At 42.0% G+C, this 26333-nt stretch overlaps 1 protein-coding gene across 4 annotated transcripts; it reads left to right on the forward strand.

Annotated features, from left to right (window-relative positions):
- Nucleotides 1-25268, forward strand: LOC311004898 (alsin-like). 4 transcript variants are annotated; one of them, XM_083997097.1, is made up of 41 exons: nucleotides 1-195; nucleotides 1147-1258; nucleotides 2244-2404; nucleotides 2635-2859; nucleotides 3170-3360; nucleotides 3659-3691; nucleotides 3783-3983; nucleotides 4303-4421; nucleotides 4548-4786; nucleotides 4995-5079; nucleotides 5495-5676; nucleotides 7229-7397; nucleotides 7655-7751; nucleotides 7886-7963; nucleotides 8687-8896; nucleotides 9343-9514; nucleotides 9785-9980; nucleotides 10934-10999; nucleotides 11367-11526; nucleotides 11727-11858; nucleotides 12174-12302; nucleotides 12555-12578; nucleotides 14422-14492; nucleotides 14749-14815; nucleotides 14906-15084; nucleotides 15596-15661; nucleotides 15909-16007; nucleotides 16357-16521; nucleotides 16774-16885; nucleotides 17646-17723; nucleotides 18033-18169; nucleotides 18350-18505; nucleotides 19074-19188; nucleotides 19608-19765; nucleotides 20462-20560; nucleotides 20703-20882; nucleotides 21060-21105; nucleotides 21228-21289; nucleotides 21550-21699; nucleotides 21927-22023; nucleotides 22128-25268. In XM_083997097.1, exons 2-41 carry the CDS (start codon nucleotides 1239-1241, stop codon nucleotides 22164-22166), a joined length of 4965 nt encoding a protein of 1654 aa, XP_083853223.1. In that variant the 5' UTR covers nucleotides 1-195; nucleotides 1147-1238; the 3' UTR covers nucleotides 22167-25268. The 4 variants fall into 4 exon arrangements, with proteins under 4 accessions (XP_083853223.1, XP_083853225.1, XP_083853224.1 ...); XM_083997099.1 differs by having other exon boundaries at nucleotides 18353-18505; XM_083997098.1 differs by having other exon boundaries at nucleotides 5498-5676.
- Nucleotides 25269-26333: the final 1065 nt, after the last annotated feature.

A 26333-nucleotide genomic window follows, 5' to 3' on the forward strand; every position in this document is an offset into this window, starting at 1 on the left:
CTCTGCCTCCCCACAACAACACGCAACTGTCAAAGTCAACTTCTGCTTTCACTGCGCTGCACAGATTTGAAAAAAATGCCTTAGCTCCGCGTTTCTGTCGTGACAGCGACACACAGGTGTCAGGATATACCTCTATGGGATATACTCACACAACACATCCCTGTCGACTTTCTCTCGACTTCAAAATGACACTTGGTAAGTTTAGTTAGCCGCTTTAGCAGCGGTAGCACGGCACTAGCCGACCTGTGTTTACGAGCCTCACCGTCGGTGCAAGACGAAGGCGACTCTGCTTTATCACCAAGAAAGTCAACGTGCTGTGTGTAAATATGAAAGGGACCTACACAGAAATAAAGGTAGTGGATGTCTCACCCGGTGACAGGGTTGCTGTCTGTGTCGGCTAATCTATCAGTCTGCGGTGTGAACGTGAAAAGCTTCAGCGATTAATTTACGAGGTTTACGTGATGTGTTTCCACAGGCACAGAAACAGAGCAGGGTTGCATGGCTGAGGACTGAATCAAAGGCCAGCACGTAACAAATCGAAATACCCTGATAGTTTTGTTGGTTATTGAGTCGCTGGATCAAGTCAGTGGTGCTATAAATCATTTTTTTTAACCCAGTAATGATGAAGGGAAACCACTCCCGCTCCCTATGAAACCACTGGAAACCAGACTGGCACCGTGTAGAGCGCATGTCTCCGCCAAGGCCAAACAATCACACACATGTCTTTTGTTCTCAAGTGCAGCTTTGTTTAATTACGTCAGGATCCACACATTACTTCCTTGGAAAATGACTAGCTATCTGTATAGAGATCAGCGCCAACATTACATTGGTTGTTTCCAAGCCAATCCAACCATCCCTCCAAATTGGTACTTTTAGCATACCGTAGTCAGGCTGAGAAATAAACAAAAAAGGGAGAAAAGGCCTTACAGTACGTCCTTGGTAGAGGTAATAAAAACAACGATTAAATATTCTCATATACATCTTCATAAGGTCTATGTTTATTGTACACGCCAAATGTAATGTCATGTCAAACTATGATGTGTATATTTGCTGTGATGTTCTGGCACCCAGATGTTACAACAGACACCTGAGGCCAGATGAACCTTTTAAAATGGCAAGAGCAGTGATTTCACTTGTTTCCTGCAGACTAATTGTTCAGAGTTCACAGAAGACAAAGAGAGTTGAAACATGTTCAAAAAGAGGCCTTCACTGTCCAGAGAAATGGAGAGTCTGAAATAATGGACAACACAGAGGAGAGGTAAAAAGACACACACACACACACACACACACACACACACACACACACACACACACACACACACACACACACACACACACACACACACACACACACACACACACAGCAAAGCTACTGTGAATGAACTTTATCTAACTGAGAGTGCAATTAAGATAAAGAGGCCAATATAAACTTAGCAAACTACCTGTTCAATGATCAGGTAGTCTGTGACTGTGACTTTTACACAGCATTGTGCTAAGTAGCTAATGACAAATTGTCAGGAGAAGCTAAAAAGAAAGCTGTCTGCATGCAAGTCTGTCTGATTATCTTAAAATCTGACAGATTGTTGTAATTTAAGAAACTGGCGGAGAGAACCCAGCCAATCAAAAATCCCCCTCTGAATTTATTTTTTCCCAAACAATGACCAGAAATAGGCTGACCCAAATGAATGAGTGTATGGATAAGTAAGGATAAAATCCTAACAACATTATCCTAAGAGCTGGTTAGTGTCTGACTTTAGGAGGAGGAGCACATCACGGTTCAAGTGACTTCACTAGAAGTCATATTTTACCAGTGTCACTTTGTGGTTTTTATTTTCCATTGTCAGGGGACTGTCTGGCTGGTGTACAACCTCTGCACTGCAGTTCTTCAGTATGTTTATGTTTGGTTTGGAGCATTGTGTACACTGTTGCTATTCAGTCGTTTATAGTTCTCCTCCCTTAAAACATAAATTCACGTTAGGACCTGCAGAAGCCGGACTGGAATTTAATCCAGGTGTCAGAGAGCTTTTATGCGTGTCATCAAACCACAACAAGAATGATAACACTATCTTCATACCTGGGATTTCAGGTGGTTTCAGGTCTCTGTCGGAGGTTACCAGGTTCAAATGTTGGTGCTCGTGTACAGCCGGTTTGTTTTGGACAGAGTGTGTTTAGGCTGAGAGATATTGTTTAGTCAAGACCTAATCCAGGCTGTAATAGAAATACATCTGTGTTTTGTATTGTAGACCTGCAAATGAGCAGGACCCCACGCCTCCAGAGCGAGGACTTCTCCACATCTGGCAGTCAGCGGGTGCCAGTGAGCAGCTCTGTCCAGAGAGAGTGCTGCTGTCCAGGCCCGTTCTGCAGGTCACCCTGGGAGAGCACCATGGACTCCTGCTGATACAGGGTGAGTGTGTAGAGAAGACTGTTCTAACAATTATCATGATATTCAGTCCATGTTTTTCCCCCCCGTCTGTATTGGGAAGGGCAGCTTTTCCTCTTTGTCTGTAATTGTGAAAACCGAATTGCTGCTCTGGAGCTTCTAAACAACCGAAGTCGTGCTACAGGCATTACCTGCATCAGAAACACTTTCATGACAAAACTAGCAATCTCTATTCAGTTACTGTTCTCTTTCAGGTGGTCAGGTGTATTCGTTTGGGGAGCTGTTATGGAGAGATCTGAGCATCCCTGCCTCTGCACCGCTGCTGGAGGAGTCTCTCCTGGGGAAGACCGTGGTCCGTGTGGCGGCCGGCGGCTTCCACTGCGGTGCACTGAGTGAGCAGGGCAACATCTACATGTGGGGGGAGAACACAGCAGGACAGTGTGGGCTGACGGACAGGGGCGCAGTCACAAACATCACAGGTTGGTCAACACATGATCAACTATTCACCTGTTGTTTTGTCTTCTGTGCTACAAATGTTCATCCATTGAGCTTTGGTTTGGTTTCAGTTTGTCAATCTGTTAGTTAATGTTTCATTCAAGGCTGTAGCGTCTAAGAACTGTGACAGGCTGCTGTTTGTTTTCACCTACAGGTTGTGTTGGTAAAGACTGTTAATAGAAATATAGTAGATTTAAAAGCATCAAAAGCAGATTTCTTAAGTTTTCCTGTAGAAACATTGCAATCAGTATTTAGACCCTATATGCATATACTATATCTGGTGCCTTGTGTTAGTTTCAGAGCCGTGCCCGGTCACTGTTGTGGACAGTGAGGTCGTCCCCCCAGCAGTGGTCCGGATCATGGATCTGGTCTGTGGACGGGAGCACAGCCTGGCTCTGTCATCCCAGAATGAGCTATGGGCGTGGGGCAGTGGCTGCCAGCTTGGCCTGGTCACAAACAACTTCCCAGTGTATAGACCACAGAAGGTAAGTTTGTGTAAAGTCGGTGTAATTCAGTATTCAAGACTCACTCAGCTGTCAAAACTCAACCCTCTTGTGCATATTGAATTTATTCATTCGCGTTAGTTAATTTTATTTAATTTGACCTGTGTTTATAGTTTGTATAGTTGAGCATACACGCTGTCAGCTCTGTTAAATATTGAATCACGTGACATTGAATGTGTGTATTATTTGTTTGTGAATTGGTGATGTTTTTGTGCATGTGAGTACTTGTCAAAAGAGTGTATTCAACCTAATCATCAAAGTGTTATTTTACTATGTCCAGGTAGAGCACTTGGCTGGAAGGCATGTCATTCAGGTAGTTTCTCCGACTAACACTGTCATTGGTACATTTGAGTAAAATACTGAACTCTTCTTCTAGACATACCAGCTCTATTTATTCCCTGCAGGTGGCCTGTGGTGCCTACCACAGCCTGGCCCTGGTGCGCAGTTTACCTCCTCAGAACTACATCACCCAGAGCTGCCCTGAGAAGAGGGAGCGGGGCCAGTCGCCTCACCCGTCAGTGGCAGAGAGGGAGGGGCTGTTAACAGTTGATGATGCTCACTATTGTCCACTGGGGGTGGAGCTGACAGAAGCCTTAACAGTTGAGGTAAATATAAACAGAAGAAGAGGGAAATTAAACAAATCTGGTGATGAATAATGCATTACAAATGGACATGATGGCAATGGTGTAGAAAATAGTATATAGCATGCAATTATACAATGTAGAGGCTGTGAAAATGTTGTATGTAAAATTTTAAATGAGACATTCTTGTGTTCAAGTACCATGCGATCTTTGATATACAGAGATGTGTCAGCAGTTGTAACACTACCAATCAGCCTGTTCCCCTCTGCTAGTATCTATGCTCTTTTTAGAAGTGCAGCTGTTTCAGCACTGGTTAATGCCCCTGTCTGGATTACATTCCCAGACGTCTCCCAGGAGACGAGGGCCCAGACGAAGGCTCCAACCTGGGGGAAGGTCAGCTGGCAGCAGCCCTGGCTCTTCAGCTGGTTCATGCCCTGAAGACAGCAAATCTACCACTAAACTGTACAGTGTAATACAACAGAAGTCTCCCTTTTAATCCCTTTTAAGTTAAGTCTTAGCATTTAATGTCTTCCCTTCTCTCTGGTTTCTCCTTTCTTTCTTTGCTTTCACCTCATTACAAAACTTCAGGATGAATCTTTCAGTTACTGCCGGCCTCGAGCCCGACGGGCTCAGCACTGGCCATCTGACTCAGACAGATGGCAGCCCAAAGTCCTGCACACTGTTAGGCTGGAGGGCCAATAAAAACTCAGCTCTCCCTGATGAGACAGAGCTCCAGAGCCTCCTCCAGAAACTCTCTGGCCACTCATTAGAAACACATCACACCACTGGGACAGGGGATAGTGACTCACTGAGCAGTCACACGTCAGGTATCTGTTGCTTTATCCTTTGAAACCATTTGTGTATTTGTTCTTTCATTTGTTTCCCTGTGCTTCGTTGTTTGCCACTGCTCTTTGTCCATCATTTTGGTTTGATATTCATTTTTTGATACTTCATTTATTCAGCCTTGTGTTTCACTATGAATTTTAGCCTGGTGTGTGTGACTCTGTGTTCCTCCCTGTCAATCTTTCTCTCCAGACGACAGCTGTCTTTCCTCTACTCCTTCTGTGGACCTGTTGACTTCCAGTTATAAAGAGGAATCACCAATTAAGAGCCAAACCAAGTATGGCTGAGCTTTGTTCACAGAAGCACTTTGAGCATGAATTTTTAAGAACACCCTCAGTCTTGCAATGTGTTGGTAGAAAATACATTCCACATGTATATTATAAAAGATATCTTTTGAAAAACTTAGGGTGTGCAATTGACATTTCAGTGATGACATACATGTAAAGTAACCATTACTGAAAGAAAAGATCATTTTTGTGAATCCCCTTTGAATTCAGGTGTTTCCATTTGACTCCTATGTGAAATCTCTTTGCACACAATGAAAAGGGGAAGTGATTGAGTCAAGGGAATGAGGGAATAGAGGAATTTTTAGCAATACAGATACACACCCAGGATTTTGGTGCTTTATCTACATACCAAAAGACTCACACCTACAATGTATTTGCAATCTGATCTTCTTCTCTCGGTAACAGCAGTGGAGTGTCTGGGCTGTACTCCTCCTCCTCCCCTGCGTGTTTGGATGAAGTTCGGCTTCGTCTGGAGGCAGAGAAGAAAGAATTGCAGGGGCAGAAGAGCTCCAGTCTTACAAATATAAACCAGAAGGCAAAAACAGCAGCAAACAGGAGACGCTCGCTGCCTGGAACACCCACTCATGGTAGGAATGGTTGGGTGTGAGCAGCTTGACTATACTTTTGGGAACCTTCGCTTATTTACTTTGTTGCTGAGAGTTAGATAAGAAGGCTGATAGCCTGAGCTCCCTAAGCATGGAACAAAGAGACTGTTAGCTTGGCGTAAAGACTGGAAGAGGCTGTTCACAAAACATTTAAAACGTGTTACTGCCCATACAACTATAACCACAACTTTTGAACACCATAATAAGTAAGCAATTTTTTTTTTTAAGTAGCTTTAAAGGTGTCGGTAGGACTATGTTTAAACTAAAGCCAGAGCCAACTGTTTACCATTGCCTCCAGTCCGGTCTTTGTGCTAGGCTTCACTAATTGTCTCCTGGCTTCATATTAAGAATACATATTTGGGAGGTGCCAATATTCTCATCAAATTTTAAGCAACAGATCATTTAAGCATATTCCTAAGATTTATAACTGGTCCTTTAACTTGAGGCTGCAGCTGGAGGCCTCAGCTGTGGAGGGGAAAAAAATGAAAACCCAAATGTTCATAAAGTTTGATTTCTAACATCATGTTGACTATGGAGGCTTTGTAGATGCCATTCTTGATAATTGTTGTGAATAATTCTCACATTAGTATGTTTTTATATCAAAATGTTCCAACACAGACAATGCAAACACATTTCTCATGCATCTGGTACCAGCAGCACCACTGAGACTGTTTCCTCTGTGAAGTTGTGGCCAACAGGCTGGAAGATCATAAATGTTATCTCCTAGTTACTACGGGTTATCCTTAATCCGTTAACAGCTGATAATTAGGTCAAGATCACAGCATGGGCCTGATGACATAATGAAATTATTGTTGTTGTTATCTAGAGATAAGCATGCCTGCTTTCTCGAGATAACATGATATTTAACGTGTCGTTATAGCTCATAATTTAGGCACTCAAAGTCTGTAGACATCCACTAGAGAAGGTGTGAGGTCTATCAGTATAGTGAAACAAAAACAGCAGTCATTCTGTGCTGTGGTCTTAGTGTAACTGCTGATCAGCACATTCAGAAGACCAACTTCTCATTTTTCTGACTGGCAGAATGAAAGCGTGACCACTCAGCAGTGCACAGACCTGAAAACTATTCAGCATGTTCAAACTTTTCAGATAATCATTTTGTATTTATTTTTTTGCCTGTGTAGAATTAGTAACAACAGAGAGAGAGTGGATCTCCAGCTTTCCTCATTGTTTCTGCTGTGATATCCTGAGTTATCCTCAGTGCCTACTAACCTTACCTCATCTGTTTCAGTTAGCTCACCGCCAGCTATTTCGGACATAAATGGACTTATGAGTTTTTTTTCCAGATCCAGTTCACAGAGTCATTTGGGTGTGTTCATATTAAACCTGTTGGGTGCGGCTTTACATGTGTTTGCCCATGTGGTTTATTTAGGCTGGTAAGAACATTGTAGTTTGAACTCCTACCAGCTACAGTCATGTTATACTGAAGAACAGCATTTCAAGTCATGATTCAATTGTTTGAAATGGCACTTTTTACCAGTGGGTTTTACCATTGGGTCATGTATTTTTCTTTCAGGGTCTCCACGGCGACGGCGGCATTGTGCCTGCATGCCATTCTCTGCTGGTCGGACTCACGCTGCTGCACCAGAGGAACCAGGAGACGGGTTGCCATGTCTGGAAACAGAAGTGTGGAGTTGGGGCCGAGGGTCTGAGGGGCAGCTAGGCCACGGAGATCAGCTCGCTAGGTGTGTGAACACGCAAATACACACAAATAGAAGAAAAATAGCTTAATATAACTGGTAGTATCAGTTGTCTGTACGCTCTGTGTGAAAGTCCTGTACATTTAGAGTCAAGTTAAACCAACAAAATAAAAAACAACAACAAAATACATTCAAATATCAAGTATGATGTTAGGTCAAAAATCATGTTCAAGGGACCTGCAAAGTCACAAGAATTATATTATATCAAGTAGTCTAGACTTAAACTGTGTGTGTGTGTCCAGACTCCAGCCTCTGTGTATCAAGTCTCTGACCGGCGAGGAAGTGATCAAAGTTGCTGCGGGGTCACACCACTCACTGGCCCTGAGTGCTCAGTGCCAGGTAACAGACACACATGCACAGCAGCACACGCCTACACGTGTGGTATTTGAATAGGTGAAGACCCCCCCTGACACCCCAGGATGTCCTCACTTCAGTCAAATCCGAACTCACGCCCTGTGTGCTGTGCATTGCAGGTGTACTCGTGGGGCAGCAACATGTGTGGACAGCTCGGTCACGTCAACAGTCCCGTCACTGTTCCTCAGCAGGCGAAGGTACAATGATCCGTGTCTGTTCACTTATGGCGCTTTTCCACCAGCACGGCACGGCACGGCTCTACTGTTTGTTTGTTTTTTGCTTTTCCACTAGGGCCTGGTACCTGGTACTTTTTCAAGGCGAGCCGAGGCAATACTAAAATGTGACGTCTGCCTTCCACTGATTGGCCAGAGCGTCGTTACTGGAAGAGTCATGAGCGCGATGTCAGACACGAGAATCAAATCCGCTAATTTGAAAAACACACCGGCAACAGTGACCACTGATCTGTGCTGAGGCTGTTGTTATTCTGTCACCTGAGTTAAATGATGCTGTGTGGAAAACCACGCTGTGGTCCGTGATCAGGGTGCAGACAAGTGAGTTTGGAGCTGACGAGAGGATCGAAAAAAGAGAGTGAGACGACGTGGCCTTGATATGACGACCCCGCCCACCCCCACCCCCCCCCACTGAGGGGGAACTATGAAGAACTCAGCTGTAATGGAAAAGCACCTAAACCGAGCCGTGCCGAGTCGTGACTGTGTAGTGGGAAAGCGCCATTACTCTCAATTTGACTGTTTCAACCTCATCTTCACCCCAAATGCTTATTTCTATGTTCAGTACTCAACTCGTGATTTTACTCTGTCAAATCAAATCCCCATGGCATGTTGATGCTACTGTAAAACATTCTCAACTATGTAGACATCCTAGTAAGCACACAATGTTCTGTCTCTGGTGGTCCGCTGTAGCTGTCTGATGGTCTCCGGGTTTGGGACATGTCAGCTGGTCAGAGCCACTCCCTCCTCCTCGCTGATGGAGACTGTGTCCAGCCGGTCCTGTTGTACTGTGGCCAACGTCAAGAGCAAAGGCCAGCACGGGGGGAGAGGTCAACTCAGAGGTCACCCAACAGGGCGGAGAGTTACACAGTCAGACCCACCCTGCTGCCTTTGTGCATGGAGGTATGTAGGTCAAAACCAAACAGAACTGTTGTTTTTCATGTTAATTTTTAGTATGGACCAGTGCTACATACTTCAGTATTTGACAACCAACGCTTATTTGCACTGCTCATCCCTTAGATGGGTCTTTGTACAAATACACAAAAGTCAACAAGATTACTCTACAGTATCACTGTGCACTCAGATGGTACCGATGTGCCACAGTATTTGAAGTGTTTAAATTCATCCTACAGTGACATTGGTGTACGCTGTATATTCAGGTGTTGTGTGGAGGTGTAGATCAAAGAAACAAGCCAAGTGCATTTCTCATCAATAACAAAAACCAAGAAACATTTCTGCTTTCTTAAGACCTAAGATTTTATCTGTTCAAAGACTCACCTAACAATTACATGATTATCACGCTGTTACTGTATGAATGACATTAGTTTTCTGTGTGTATCTGTGTGTAGATGGGATATATTAGCAGTGTGTGCAGTGGCGGTCAGTGCTGTGCCGTGTTGGCAGATCAGAACATCATGGGCTTCATCTCAGCTATCCACGAGCTGGCCTCCAGAGAGAGACACTTCTACTGCTGGTTGAGCAGCGTCAGGAAGCTCCTCCTCACTCCGCTACGTAGCAGAGGTGAGACCGAATCTGTGCCGAGTGCTTCTTTGCTGCTGAGCACGAGTTTCTGTGGTGCATCTAGTCTGCATGTCCACCACTGACACCTTTTGGTTGGTTTTGAATATCAGAATTTGACTATGTAAATATCAGTAGAAGAAAATGTTAGTATGTAAATGTAAATGAAAACATGAAATGGTGGACAATGCAAAGCACTGTGAGCAAAATACTTGAAATTATGTGCGAAATAAGACACGCATGATCTGTATGTATCCTCTCCTGTATCCTCAGAGGGCGTGTCCCCGTCGTTAGGCGATCAATGCACTCATCTCTTCTTCTCTCTGTGTGAGAGTTTTGTTCGGCTGAGCACCCTGATCGGTCAACACTCCACGTCACTCAGCTACTTTTTGCATGATGTGCAGCACCGTGATGTCAATGCTCTTCTACTACTGATGCACGCTGAGCACTTCTTGGACATTTATAAAGAGTAAGCTTCACTTTTTTGTCTCAGCATAAAATATAAACACTACTTCTCTCCCAAAATACAGCATTTCAAGCACAGAGATCAGGGAAATAAAATAAAAGTATATGCATAAGAGGTTATAGGGTTGGTTGTACCTAAAATCTCAGTGTGTCAAAATTAAAGCATGTTTTTTATCTTAATAACAAGTAGGTTACATACAAATTCTGTGCTACATGCACTGGGTGGTGTTTTATTTTGGATGTTAGATATGAACCCACTGAATTCTGCCTGCAGGGTCTCATCTGGCTGGATGTTTGGCCATCTAGTGTAGTCCTGATGATTTATCTTTTTATTTTTCCTTTTTTCCTTTTTCCTTTTCGCAATTTCCTGCTCTACTTTTTAATCACAAGTGTTTTGGACAAAAACAGTGCTTTCTTTTCAGATGCTCGGTTCTTCTTCTCTTAGTATGTTTTTTTTCTTCTAATTTTTACTCTTTTTGTTACTCTTTTTGTTGTGATTTGTTCTCATTTATTGTGTGTTGCATTTGTATTTGTGAAGAACAGCATGAATGGAAAAAACGTGTAGTTTCAAAGGCAAATACCGTAGCTTAAAGTAACAATAAACCCTGCATACTCTGCATATCTATACTGTATTTGGCTGCAAGAGCCTTGTTTGAATATGCTTGGAGTATTTAAGTCTATAATTCTTGTCCACACAGTAGTCGGTCTGCTCTGAAAAGTCTGTTACACAGGTTTAAGGCAAACCTGAAGGTGACTTCCAGAGCAAATAAAGCAAAATCTTACAGTTTCTGTTGACAATAGATAGAACAAGAAAAAAAACATTTAAAATCCTTTCAATATGCCAACAGATAAAAGAGTACCTCTGATGTGAGCTAGAGAGTTCATCTGACATTCTTCTGCTATCAAGGCTGTGGATTAAAATGAAAGTGCCTGATAAAATGTCTTGTCTTTCTCCAGGTACTGCTCTGCACTGGGTAACTTTCAGGTCATGGGGGGATTCAAGTCACTCCATAAGCTCTCACTGTAAGTTTCTCTATTCTTTCTTTGTGTTTTCACTTGAGGAAACACAGAGCCTCAGTAACACAGGCTCCTCATTCACATTAATTCGACCTGCAGAGAGCTACAGCAACAGCATGTGGTCTTTTTTTGTGTAAGTGCTGCTTTGGTGTTGGCAGGGAAATATTCACTGTTCTGATAATCATGCTCATGTTAAACGTAAGTTCCTCTGAGTTTTTCCCCCTTAAACAAACCTATGATGTAAAGCATATCACATCATGTAGAGCTTTTTTTTTTATATAAATCAAAAGGATTAGCTTCTATCAAAAGAAAACTGATGGAAATAGTGAAGATAATTAAGTTTCTCTCTGTCTCTCTCTCTGTTTCTGTCCAGTGAGTGTTTGGGCTCTCAGCAGGCCATGCTGGCTCAGCTGAGTGTTTCAGATCAGTCTGTCGGTGGTGATGTTGATCTGGTTTCACTGTTGTACTGGCCTCTGCAGCAGCTCCACCAGTACAGCAGAGTCCTGCTCAAACTGGCATCCTGCTTTGATGTGGTGAGGAGGAAACCTCTGTCTTCCTCTCTTTTCCATTTACTTCTCTCCATTCTCCCTTCATCTTTCTGTAGTTTCCATGATTGACTAATTGAAGTTATCTCCCAAATTATACATTTCACTGTAGACTGTAAGTTGCTCTCACTACCACTGTTCTGTATGTTCAAATATACATTAAAGGGATGTTTTGTTTCTCTCCCCAGTTAACTGTAGAGTATCAGTCTCTGCATCAGGCCTGTAGTCAGTATGAGTCCCTGTCTTTGTCCCTGTTGAGAAAGAAGAAGGAGGCCGAAACCACATTCCTCTTCTGGAAGACTCACTCTGGAAAAAACACAGTGAGCACAGCTCTGTATTGTTATTATAACCTGCAAACTCTCTTCTTGTCTGTACTGTTAAGGCGAGAAAACCTTCAGAGACTGTTTGTGTGGCATTCATTTCACAACTGAGAGATAGTGTCATTTCTGTTCACAAGATGAAAAAGAAAAAGTTTGATTTACAATTACCATTTAAAACATGGCTCTCCCTTACAGAAATGACAACTTTAAATTGTCCCAAGTAGAAAACAGTTGGCGGATTGTCTATTGAGCAGCTGCCTGATCGAGGCGAAGTCAGATTTTTGTGTGTACTTTATGTGTGTGTTTGTTCTTCAGGAGGGACTTCGTCTTCCACGGCGCCGTGTCGTGTGTGAGAGCAGCAACAGATCTCTGACCCTGCAGAACGCCGGGCGGTTCTCCAACCACTGGTTCATACTGTTCAATGATGCACTGGTGCACACACAGGTACACACACAACCACACGATAAAAATAGATATTTTCTTTTGTTTGTAGGTAGTGAACATGATTAAATGACAGTGCCCACAGTAAGGTACAGTGGACTCAACTGCCCAACCTTTTCAACCAAGTTGAAGTTGTCCTGTAGTGAACAACAACACACACTTTTTTGAACGTGAGAGAAAACCTACAGGATCTTTGTCAGCCTGTTGTTTTTTACATAAAGTTTAAATGTGTACATTGTGTCTTCGTTCTCTCAGGGTGCCATTCCCTCTCAGAACTTTGTAAGTATTTTCCCAGTTTGCCCAACTTCACCTCCAACCAGCCACTTTAGCCACCCTGAGCTTTGTGCAGCTGCAGCATAGGTGGGCTGGCCACTGTTCAATGCTCACGCTCCTGGAAGGTTCACATGGTATTATGAAGGAAATAAATGGATATTAACACAGAACCTTGTAATGCAACGTATCAGCAGCCCAACACCCAATTAATGTTACCCCCATCCAGACAGTTTTAATTTGATTTGCAGAGCTCTGCATCTACTAGTTATCCACCTTATCATATGAAACAACTAGCTACCTAAAATGAATGTAGCCCTGCAATAAGTCCTATCTCTGTGGAGGGTATAATGTTCTGTTTTTCTTGATTAGCACTGTGTTAGCATTAATGTATTATTTTGTCCGCTCTATTTAAGGTTAATTAATTGTTTTGTGCCCGTCAGCATTGCAGATGTTCTGTGTTACAATTGATTTATTTCCATGCATGCTGATCTGATGGCTGATTCTGTCCAAACTGACCTGTAGCTGCTGCTGCCAAAACAGGCTGTGTGTGTGTGTGTGTGCGTGTGTGTGTGTGCGCGTGCGTGTGTGTGTGCGCGTGCGTGCGTGTTTCAGTCAGTGGTGGATATTGTGGTCAGGATGGCTCATAGCCCATAAAGGTGCTGTTGCAACTCACTTACTCACTTCAAAAGCCTCTCACCCAAGAGACAACCACACCAGCAGCTCTGAACAAGCAGACATTACAGTCACTGACGGGGCCAGATGTCTTCATTCCTGGAGGATAACATTTTCACTGTTCCCTCGTCCTGTGTGTTTCCCCTTCTCGACTTTGTGCCTGTTCGAGTGTAAAACAGTTTCCAGCTGAATCCTAACCTACTGTAGATCTAATAGTGTTCCTGTCCTTCTCTTTGGTGTGGGGTGGTGTGTTAATAGACAACAGACAGTGGTGAAACCTCTCCTGCTCCTTCATACTGTACCTTGTATGGTTTTTGGTGTTTTGTGAGGTTTGACATAGTTGATGTTTTTTAATTAATTTGCAAGTGAACTTTTATTTATTTTTAGTTAACCTTTGTTAAGCTACACGAGAGGAAATTAAACTCAAGGGAGTTTGTTTGATTTATTGATGTTTTGCTGCAACATCAATAAATACTTTATTCATCATTATTCTTTAATGCACAGTTTTGGTTTTGGTTGTTGGGGTTTAATACTATTTAAAAGCTCATTTGTTGTTGTTTTTTCATATATTAAGGCATGTCCCAAATAGACAGTGACTTTTATGTTATCACTGGCTTCACTACACTGTACACTTGTTATCTGTCTCAGTCTGATTGTGCAAAGAAATGTCCAAGATTAAAAAAAACAACTAGAGATTCCAAATGAATAGCTGGCTAGAAACAACAACAATTAAAAGGAAAGATGATGAATTGAAAAACGATTGCACACCCTTAAACATTAAATTAAAATTGAGCCTCCCCCTGATTTCTTTGATGTTCATGTTATCTGACCTCTGTGGTTGGACTAGGGCCATGGGTTGGAAAAGCTTGGGATGAACTGGGCTTGTCTGCTCTGGTTTAGCTTAATGTAGTTTTAGTGGTAAAACAAAACTGTTGTAACAAATATGACAGATAAATATGATTTTTGTAACAGAATCAGGAAATGGTGCCGCAACAGCTTAGTCAGCTCAATCAAGATTTGTCACATGCACATATAGTAAAACTGAGAGTACACCCACAGTTTGTGGAAGTTAATGTGACAGGTTGTTTACGAAGTCGTGAGAATTATTAAAAGCCACATGTGCAGGAAGATGGGAATCAAATGTAATGAACAATGTTCTTGCTCTGTCCATCTCCAGTTCGCCACACATCACATCTACCCTCTGACCTGCCTGTGGGTGAAACCAGTTACTGAGGACAGCAGTGGACTGTGAGTTTGTTGTTTTGAAAAAGTCAAATAATGTAATATTCCCCACAACAAGATACAATTTATTTACTTGAGATGATCAGAATATCCTCCATCATTTCGCACCTCATAAAGCCTGAATTTAGTTTCATTTAGTTCTACTTTGTTCTCTTTGTACTTTGGTCATTGTCTGAAACACTTTGTTGAACATACAGTATGTGATGAACACTGCTTCATGGATGAAGGTGGTCACTGTCCTGTTTGTCTTGTGTGTCTTCAGCTATGCCATCAAAATCACATGTCCAGAGGAGAGCTTCACCCTGGTGGCCTCAACACCACAGGAGAAGGTACATGGATGGTGTACGTGCTTATTATAAACACATTTATGCTAGTTTGGCGTTCACCCAAGGTGTTTTATGTTTTCTGTCTCATTGTAGAACAAGTGGCTACGATCTCTTAGCCAAGCGGTTGATCAGGTGCAGGGTGGTGGAGGTCAGGGGTCATCACCAGGGGTGGCAGCGATGTCTCGTACAGCCTCCTACATGTTCACTGGAGAGGGACGATTTAAAGATGCCCGTTACAACGGGGGCTGGCTGGCGGGACGAGTTCATGGCAGGTTAGAGAGCATGTTTGTTTGTCTCTCTCTAGGAGACCATGAGAGTCTTCGAATGTATCATCAAGAGTCAAGACTCAACACTAACATAACATCAGTAATGATTATTAAAACTTGCAGAAGAACTGGTGATAATAGCTATAGGCTGGAGACAAGGGATTGTCAATGACAATGTGTCTGTAGGGGATGAGTTAGGGTAGGGTAGGTAGGGTAAACTTTATTGACATTTGTCTTGGGCGTCGTGCTCAGTACATTGCTTCACAGGGCAAAAAACAGCCACATAAAAACAGACATGGACTACTAAAAACAGGAGATACATGTTTTCAAAAAAAGCTATAGTACATAAGTCCCCAGTTCAGAGTGGACCATCTCCAGTTTTCTTTAGTCAGGATGTTAGAATCAAGGCTTAAGTGAACTTGACTTGGCTGTAGCTAATTTAATGCCCACAGAGTGTAAAACTGCCTCTTTCCAAATCATGTCATATGCAAATAATAAAATGTAATTGCTTTCATAGAGGAACCATGAAGTGGCCGGATGGACGGACGTACACCGGGAACTTTAAGAGTGGAGTGGAGGATGGGTCAGTACATTAACCTGGTATAGTACTAGAGGGCTGCTTAACATGTTATTAAGATGTTAGTTGTTTTTTATATGTCATCATATGAAACATCTCACCCATTGGGAATTTTGTTGAACTTGCCAAATCAAAATAATGTTTTATAGTCCAATTATGTTATCAGTAACAACTACGGTACTTATTGTTGTGTTTTTTTTTTATTATTATTATTGTTGCAGCATTCTTGTATGATTGTTATTTGTGTTTCCAGCTATGGGGAATGTATAATGCCCAATAAAGTGCTGAATAAAACAGACTGCTACCAAGGTCACTGGAAAGATGGCAAGATCCATGGTTTTGGCAAGTACAAGTCAGTAAACTGTTTTCTTTTGCTTTTTCAGTTAGGTAGAGTGAAGCTTATGACAGCTGAGCTGTGTGCAAATTGTATCTCCTCAAGTCACACGGGTCGTGTCTAAGGTTAAGAGTTAAGTAGCAGCACTTAACACCAAGTCACAAGTGTCAAGAACATATTCTGTCCGAAGTAATGACTCATTTGTCCTAAGTCACCATCATTGGGGCGGATGTACCATGTCTGTTGATGGCGTTTTGTTTTGGACCGGGGGCAGCAGCCTGACAGTCTTTGTGCATTTATCTCCACATGACCATGAGGAGGACCACTCTCTGTGAAGTCGTATTTATGCATCCGTGTGTCCACCAAGGTATGCCAGTGGCGAGGTGTACGAGGGCTGTTTCTTTGATGGGCAGCGGCACGGTTACGGCATGCTGAGCTCTGGTAAACAGGTCAGGGCTTCCTCCAGCGTTTTCATTGGCCACTGGGTCCAGGACAAGAAGACGGGCTACGGAGTCTACGACGACATCACCAGGTCTGATTACCTCCTGCACTTCAAACTCAGAAAACTTCACATTTAGCGTTTAAACTCTTCAAGATATTAGGCAACTGATGAACAATTAGTCTGTCTTTATGATCAACTGTAGCTGCAGTTGTCAGTCCAAAGTATTTCAGTGGAAGTGCAAACAAGCAGTTTCCCTATAAGTAGTCTGTCAGTGCGAGTGTATTGGAAATGTGCAGTGAATGAATCGTCATTGTCATCCCTGCTCTTATTTGTTTTTCCCAGAGGTGAGAAGTATATGGGTCTGTGGCTGGATGACCAGAGGCACGGGAGCGCTGTGGTTGTCACCCAGTACGGTGTGTACTATGAAGGGACCTTCAAAGAGAACAAGATGAGTGTAAGTTCAAAGTGCAGTGTGTGCCCTCATAGTACTCATATACTGTATAATTCACATGTTTGAATGTCCAGAGATCCAACAATAGATGTCATATGGGTTATTCTCTTTAGAGAATTAATGATGTGTATACAAAGGAATGTGAAAGACCATCGTGATGATGGGTTGCTCACTGACAAATATCCAGGTTTATTGTTTTAAACATATCAGAGATCAAAGATTGTTTCCTTGATCTTGGCTGAAACACACAGATGACGTCCTGCATGATTCATGAACAAAGGCTTTGTTCTTCACATTTTCCATCGTCCATCCGCTGGTTTCATTCTTGTGAACTTGAACGCACAGCAACATCATGAGGGAATTTCTTGTGTCAAATTTGACACAAATGTGCTTGGACTTAGCCGTAACTGACAAATCCATAAACTAATTAGGACACAATTTATCTCTGAGTTTTAATGTGTACAAGAATAAATTGATGCTATTTCATACCCAAATGGTCAAGGAAAGGTCATCTTCATTGTGACATCATAAAGTTCTCCAATATCACTCCTGCCACATCACTGCAAAGCACGAAATGTAGTTTTTACTTTATATTTTTCTTGATTATAAGTGTGACTAGTGAGACAGTGGCTACTGCAGACTGTGCTTCTTATGAACTGCCATAAATCTGCTTCTATAAAATCAGTGTCAAATATGCAAGTTTTGGACTGTGGCTTAAAAAATGGACACAAACATAATCATCCATGTGTTTGTTTTCCACCAGGGTCCAGGGCTGCTGGTTTCAGATGATGATACAGCTTTCCATGGGGAGTTCTCTGATGACTGGACTGCTAACGGGAAGGTAGGAAGAATGTCTCATTTTGTGGTCTGGCTCAGTGTCTGCCATGTTGATAAAGACTGGACATCTGGACATGTCCAATGGTCAACTTAGGACATGGCTATTGTAAGTAGCTTTACTTGCTCAGGGTTACATACTGTAGGTGAAGTGAAGTCTTTTTGTCTTAATACCCAGTTTCAACTAATGGTATATGACTATATGTCATTTGTTAGTGAAGGTATTGCAAAGTAATTACATTTCACTAGCACAAAGGTCAAAATTGGACTGCAAAATGATTTCATATGCACTGACGACTCCTCCACCCATCTTCAGGGTGTTTTGTCCTTGGCTAATGGTGATTGTCTTGACGGCATGTTCAGTGGAGAGTGGAGGACAGGGCTTAAAGTCACTGCAACATACACCAAGGCAACCTTCGACGAACCCGAAAACAAAGAGAGAAACAACTTGTTGTGAGTGTTAACTGCTACTTTAAACAGGAATTAACTTTGCATTGTACCTTGAATCTTGCTTATCTGTGAATATGAGGATTAAAGTCACCTGACACATGACGGGATATACTACAAGACAACATCTCGATCTTCATGTTGTTTTTAGTATCCTAAAAATGTGAAAAATGTGTGCATATGCAGCAGGTTGGGTCAGTATGTGGTGCCTGCAGGTCAGAGGTGGGGCTGTGTCTTTAATGAATGTTGGAGTCGACTGGGCTGTGACGCAGCTGGCAAAGGAGGGAGGACAACGGCCTGGGAGAACATCGCTGTTACCATAGCGACTGCGCAGCGTCACAGGTAGATACAGCAACAAAGACACGTACTAACGCTAATGTAAATGTTTGTTTATTTATTAGTTTATTTATTTTTAACAGGGACAGTACAGAGCTCTCAGCCGTACCAGAGTTATCGCAAGCTAAAGTTCATCTGTAGTGACTGTGCAGGAAACAGAGAACATATCTGCTACGACAAAAACACAAAACAGCATCTTCAACGACAACAATAACAAGATTTTGCGACATTAACAAAACATTGCAACTACAGCAATGCAGTTTCACACTATTAAAGACAACGGTGACAATAAAATCACAATGATGAGACAACAATAACCACGAGATTACATGATATTAAAGTCCAGTGTTTGAGCTTATGATTGATGGGTATGTGACTGTGTTGATTTTAGCCATTATTTCATCCGTTACTCTCTCTTATCTTGCTTGTTCCACTGATTTGCAGCTCTAACAGAGAAGTACTGCACAGTCACCTCTGCTGGTTGTCCTGGTTATCCTCCTGTTGTCTGAACACAGTGATACATGTTCTAGTTGTGTATCAAAATAAGTGATTGTGTGTCTGTGTGTGTGTGTAGCCGGGACCTCAGTAGGTCTCAGATTAAAATACTGGAGTGTTTGGAGTTAATTCCTCAGCATGGAGAACCTGTCACCACTGCAAACTACGACAACATACGAAGATATCTCACCAAGGTACCAGTAAACGTTCTGTGTGTCTGTCTTTGTAAAGATGTGTGCTCGTAGTTTTAGACTGAGGAATTAGATTAAAGAACAGTAGATGTTGAGTATTTGTCAGAATAGCCAATGATATAATGTTTTTTTTCCTGAAATCCAAGGGAGATTACCTAAATGTGTCCCCTCTGTGTTGTGTTTCCTTCTTTGCTTAAACCTCAGCTAAGAAACTTTGTATGAACCATACATCACAATGACAGGGGCAGATCCTCTATATTATATTTAAGTTCATGTTAAATCAAAACTGCTGAGTGAGGAGAAATGATTATTATGTTGATATACAGTCACAGGAACCATTTGACCTTCGGTTTGTTAGAGCGTAGGCTTGACTCTGACATGCTACTTTTAATTCTTGATGTCTCTTTGTGGTTGTACGTCAGGCATGTGAGACCCCCCACCACCCTCTGGGCTGGCTGGTGGAGACCTTGGTAACAGTCTACAGGATGACCTATGTCGGCGTGGGATCCAACCGCAGGCTGCTGAGGCAGGCGGTCCAGGAGGTCCAGGCTTACCTCACACAGTACTACAGCATCGTCAGGTAGCTTCTTCTACTCCCTCTCTCTTTGTTGTTTGTCTTTCTGTCCAATCAGGGGAGGCGTGGTGTGTGTAGCGACTTTGGTGCAAGTGTACAGTCCAAGCAGCATGATGGGGGAAAAATCTTTTTTTTTTTTAACTTTTGAAGTCAGGCAAAGTTGCCATTCAGGGAACTGATGAAGATCACACTGAGGAGAACACGTGGTTTGAATAAAGAGTTGTGCAGATAATTAAAAAACAGTAGGGTTGGCTTCTTCCAGTAAAAGCAGAAGAAATGAAACAAAGGGGCGTTTTCCACTCTGCTAATTTATTCTGCTCCCCATCCTCCATGTCGTGGAGACTGATCCACTGTTCAATCCCTTTGATGTTCCTCAGAGGAGATGAGGTTTGAGGGAAGAAGTTCACAGTATCAAGACCCTTTTGGTAGTAATCTCTTCATTGATTGGTCAGCTGATCTGATAGGACGGTTTGATAAGTACTCACCATCCATCCTCAAGTCTCCCTCTCTCACATCACCCGGTGAAGAGAGCTAAGACATGAAGAGACTGGTGTTCAGTCCACAGCTTCTCATTCCACACAGGAACCACAGAAACAACACCAACACAGAAATAATAAAAGAACAACAAGGGAACTTAAATTAGATACATCTAGGACAACACAAAAACTACACTTTACCAATAACATTAATATTTGCCTGCAGGTTTCTGTTTCCAGGGTTACCAGATGATGGTTGCATCATCCCTGAACCTCCAGCCCCTCCATCCGCACGCAGAGACAGCTCTAACATACCAGAGTATGGGTGAGCATCCACACACACACACAAAACTGACATCCATACAAAACCCAGGCAGATGACATTTCCCTCAGCTCCTCCTTCTGGTAATAATGAAACGGTACATTCAACTTTCCACCCTCTCTCTTCCTCTACCTTGGTCCCCCAGCGTTGTGGTGGTGAGCTGCTCCTCTCTGCTTCTCCCTCTGCTGCTCCCCAGACTCTACCCTCCTCTCTTCACCCTGTACTGCCTGCAGGAGGAGCAGGAGGAGGCCCAGTACTGGGAGCGCATCCTCCGACTCAACAAACAGCCCGACCAGTCGCTGCTCAGCTTCCTTGGAGTGCAGGAGTGAGTTGTACATGCAACACACATACTCACACAACGCATCTGTTAGTTAACCTACAGGGAAGCAGTCTCAAGATCTCATTTTCATGTTTGCTGTCATGTGATTTAATTGAGTTTGATTAACTTATTGAATTTTTTTGTTGTTGTTGTGTAACAGCCATTATTTATTTCCTCTTGTAGGAAGTTCTGGCCTTTGTGGATGTCAATTCTTGGAGAGAGAAAACAGGTTGGATACAAACTGTCTGTTTCTTCTCTGTAGCCATGTCCAGTGATGCTGTCCATAATCTCTCTATCACTGTCACACATTACAGATGACCTCGTACCTCTCTTACTCTGCTTCTGCTTTAGATTGTGTCCAGCAGTAAAGATGCCTGCTTTGTTTCCGCTGTAGAGACACTCCAACAAATCAGGTAGCTGCCATGTGACCAGACTAATGAATATGTGATTTGACCACACTGAATTTGCACACACACACACACACACACTTTTTTTTAAATCTATGCTATGCTCACTACCTGAAAAACCCTGGCAAACCCCTTCCTGATGTGACATGACGTGGCACATTATTCTAACAGCAATCATACAGTAACATTTAAAACAGTCCACATTTTATGTTATCATGAAAAATAATGGGAAGCATATTCAAATATTTGTCCCGCTCCACATACAGCACCACCTTCACTCCATCAGACAAACTCCTTGTCATCCAGAAAACATTTGAGGAGTTGAACCAGGAAGTAAAACCTATGCTGGATGGTGATTTCCTGTGGTGCATGGATGACCTGCTCCCTCTCTTCATCTATGTGGTTCTCAGAGCCAGGTGTGTTGCCTCCCACCACCACACACACTTCGTTAGTAGATGTAGAAGTTTATGTCCAATTCTCTCACTCTTGCTATCGGCTGCATTGTTTGGTGATTATTTGATCGTGTTAGAGGCCAGTTCAGAGAGGCACACTGCTGTTGTACGGTCCAGTATTGTTCACTGAGAGTCAGTGCAGCCAACAGCGAGGCCTCAACATGTTGTGTTTTCACTGCTCTGCTCCCCAGGATCAGGAACCTGGGAGCTGAGGTCAGTCTGATAGAAGATCTGATGGACCCAAACGTTCAGCATGGAGAGATGGGACTAATGTTCACAACACTGAAGGTGACCCCTCCCCCCTCTTCCAGCTACTTCCATAATGTTATGTTTTGTTGTAATATACACATATATGTATGTACAGGTCATTTAACATGTCCATGTCCATGCAGGCATGCTATATCCAGATCCAGCATGAGTCAACTACATGAGAGGGGACAGGAGGGCGCTCCACAGTCAGCAGCAGGATTTAGGAATTGCAAAGGCCGGAACAAACCAGTCAAACCATGAGTCCTTCTGCTGGCGGCCACTGGAAAGCTGCACTGAGGCAGCACACACAGAGAGCAGAGGGAGGGGAGAGGGTAACACCTTCACCCTCTGTCAGCCAACAGGAAATAACGTCTGACACTGCACTCAGTGTTGATCCTTTTGGTATGTTACAGCACTCTAAGGTTCCTTCACCTCTATTCAAGACAGTGTTCAGTGGATAGTACCACGCCGCCCTCTGGTGCACATGTTGAAAACTGCATTATTATCTTCACAACACGCTTATACAGTACTGTATGATGCTACTGTAGATTTTTCATTGATACTTTCAGTGTAGTTTCCATTTCTGAGTTAAACAATATTCTTTAAAAATATATTTTATAAAATACTTTGAGAAGGCAAAGCTGTAACAACACTGCACTTTACTTCCCCTAGCAATATGTTTGGTTTTACACTGTTCTCCTAAAGGGTAATTCATGAGAATACACAGTGATGTCCCTGTGAGACGTTGCACTATATAATATCACTCCTATTTCACCTGCTCCCTATGAGAATTAGCACTGACATCTGAAGTCTGAAATGTTTTTGAGGGAAAATTAACGACTTCTAACTGCAATAATAATGTAAATATGTTTTTTATGGCTCAGAAATAACAATAGCAGATTATCAGTAACACAGTAAATACTGTGAGGAAAATATCCAAATTTAATTAAAATACCTTTAGGGACTTATTACAACAGAGTATGATGGTTAACTGAACATTGTAACTGCTGTTTTGTTGCAGTTCAAATAATTGCTGGATGAGTTTGTCTCTACAAAGTGTCAAAGAGTTATGTTCTGTGTGAAAACAGAAAAAATGCTTTAGACACGTACTAAATCCTCAGTTGTGTGGTTTTGGTGTTTCTTCCTCAGACAACAAACCAAAATCTCTCAGTCAGAAAGCTGTAGGTAGTGGAAAGGAGGAAATTCTGACAGGGCGCTCTTGCATCCATACATGCACATAACTTTGTTTGCTCGCATAGACATCAAAAATCCTCCTTTTGGTAACTTTCCCTCTCACTTGACTTTGTTACGTCTTTTGGATACACGAGAGGTCCTTCAAAACATCACACTAAACAGACCTCCAGTTTTCTGCAACTGCTGAAATGTTTTTTTTTACTTATTTATTTAAAAAATATATACTTCTGCTATCCTGGTGTACAAATCCAACCTGTGAGTGCTCCACTTCACACAAACATTAGTCCCAGGTCTAGACTGTAGATATTCATATCTCATGTTTTTAACAAATATAGAGCAAACTGACCAGTAGGACAGTGACATGTCACTACAGTGGGAAATGATCTTTACTTGACTTAATATAACTAATGAGGGAACACAGAGTAGCAGCTAATCACTAGCGAAAGGTTGCCTCCTCTCCTGGTTTTTGCGTGTGCGTGTGTGCGCGTGCGTGAAGGACGTTTTTAACCTTGTACTGCCAATTTTAAGTTTGAGTTCAGATAAACCAAGGTGTGAATTGCTGGCTAAAGTCAAGCTACAGTTTTATACAGTATACAGATTGACTTCTGTTCAGTTTGTTACTGCATAAGACTGTTCACACACATTTCACAGATTTCAATGAAATGAGTTGGAAGTTAAGCCCCTAGAAGGAGATGACTACTTGATTATGTGTTTTATTTGTTTCTAAGGTATTGTAAGATTCACCATTTTATTAACTACTGCACTTTGCTTAAAAAAAGAAGAAAATTCCACATGAATGCCATAATTAGTAGCTAGCCTACAAAACTGCAATATCATATCCATTGATCATCTGAATTAATTTGTGTCATAAAGGTCAATCAGGACATGATGATTTAAAACAATGAATTCCCTGGAAATAAGGGCCCAGTTTTACATCCCACAGTCATCAACAACTAAGTTGTTGTGAGTTTCTAAGTCCATTCCCTTCGTCTGATTTTGGATTTTGACTTTATTTATCATGGAGCAAATCAGTTATATAATGAACTGTGTTATTTAATGTAATAATCAATAGATTGTGATGTGCATTTGAACAAATTGATATATTTACTTCTGAATTACCCAGGACTTAATCCACATAATCTCCCACATGGAGTCACAGTCATATTATTTATTGTCTTAGAGAAAAGTCACGGTGTCGTAAAACAACATTACACGTACAGTACTGCCATCATGTTACTGACTGTTGTTGAACTGGGCTTGTTGCATTCATGTCAGGAATAAAACGGTCTGTAAAACACTCAGGTTGAACTGCAAGAAACTGCAACTTGCAAAAAATAACAAAAAAGCAGGCGGTTTTTTGTTCTTCAGAATAAAACCACTGCTGTTTTGTAAAATCCAGACATTAACATCAAAGGATGAACAACAGAAAGCATTCAGCTGACTTTTCTGACCTCCATTTATCCCAGGCTAAGGGACAATACAAATGATTTTCATGTTGTAGCACATAACTACAAATTATCTGTAGTTTTCTGGATTTACAGTTATTTCCCATGTAGATTCATTTTCTACATTTCAGATAAGGTTGAGACAATTCCAATATGGCAGAATATAAAGCTATATGTCTGAGGTTAGTAATCCATCACATTTACACTTTTAAAAAAAGAAAAGAAAGAAAAATAAATTGAATACATTATTATCTTTTATGAAGATGCAGCATAAACATGATCTTTGCAACACTATTTCTGAATTTAATGAAACCAACCACTTTGAAAACACAAAAGGACTTGAGTTATGTTTTGTAAATGATCAGTGTATCACATGCATGTAGTTCAAAACTAATGTGCTAAACATGTCAAATAAAGAAACAAGGTCCTTAAAAAGCCTGAATTTCTTGGAGGTTTCAGACTAAGAAGCTGTATATTAATTGAAAATGTCTTGAGTGTATAATTTTTCTAACGGAAGTCTATTTTTGTAACTTCGTGCATTTGTATGAAGTGGTGATCAGGAGCATTGGCTGCAAAAAAGTGTGTATGTATAAATTCATTAAAATAATGACTGAATAAAAGTGTGTCTCTAAAAAGGGCAATAAATTTGGTTTCATTTTGAACAAAATGTTTCATGATGAAAATGATTTATTTTACATCTGAATGCTTTGAGTCATCACTGGAGTCTGATGGTGAACTGTGAACAGTATTAATCACAAGAAAAGAAAAAGAAAAGTACCTGAATGTAAATGTAAACTTCTCTGACCACTACTGGATCCTGTTTGTTTCCCAGCAGACATCAGGTTTAGGTTTGGTTCAGAGATTAAAGCAGATATCAGTGGAATGTTTTTGTTAATATAAGTCCTAAATAGTCCTATTTTCCGTCAGCAATCACTTACATGAAGTATTTCAGCCTAAACACGAGTCTCTCCGTCACTCTGCTCTGCTGTAACCCGAGGAGAAAATTTTCCTTGTGGGATACAAGTGTTATCCAATGAGGAGAGAGAACGGCATGAAGGGCTGTGTGTGCAGCCAAGGGATGCGCGTGAATGTGGTGACGTAGCACGAGGACCAATTGATGCCTGACAAGGGCGGGGGCTGCTAACTCATGGTGCGTTCAAAGAAACTCGTACTTTGTGTTTTTCCTTCCTGTGAAGTCATACCAGTTCGATCTGGTACGAGTTCACGGGTCGGAAGTTACGAGTGGCCGTTATAGGGAACTTTCACAGACAACAGGATGGTAAAAACACGAGCTACGGGTTACCTGGAACGCTACCAAGTCGTAGTTGTGACTTGAAGCTGTAACTTACGGTTTCAAAAGCCTGCCTTGAACGCAGCATTAGCCGAAACGGCCGTGAAGCTGATATCTGCTTTAAAGCCCTTTTCACATAGGACGCATTAGGCTGTGCACAGTTTACAATTCATTAGGCGCGTTTCCACTGCAGGAACTTCAGGGTAACAGGGTTCGAACCCCACCTGGGGCAGTCCGTACGGAGAAACACTAAATGAACACTTCAGAACTTGTCCATGAGAGCGTTTTGGAGTTGTTGGATTGTGTATTTGATGGGTTTGATGAGGGAAACCAGGAAATAGCCTACCATTAGTCTCCGTAGCGGTAGCTGAGCAGCTCACGTCTCTGCCCCGCCGATCTAAAAACAGCTTGCACAGACA

The sequence above is a fragment of the Trachurus trachurus genome (assembly GCF_905171665.1).
Source record: "Trachurus trachurus genome assembly, chromosome: 21".
NCBI lineage: Eukaryota > Metazoa > Chordata > Actinopteri > Carangiformes > Carangidae > Trachurus > Trachurus trachurus.

Coding starts and splice junctions, on each gene's coding strand:
- LOC311004898 (XM_083997097.1), top strand. CDS start 1,239: ATGGACAACACAGAGGAGAG. Junction 4,422..4,547: donor AGCAAATCTACCACTAAACT/GTACAGTGTAAT, acceptor ACAAAACTTCAG/GATGAATCTTTCAGTTACTG. Junction 12,303..12,554: donor ATGCACTGGTGCACACACAG/GTACACACACAA, acceptor TCGTTCTCTCAG/GGTGCCATTCCCTCTCAGAA.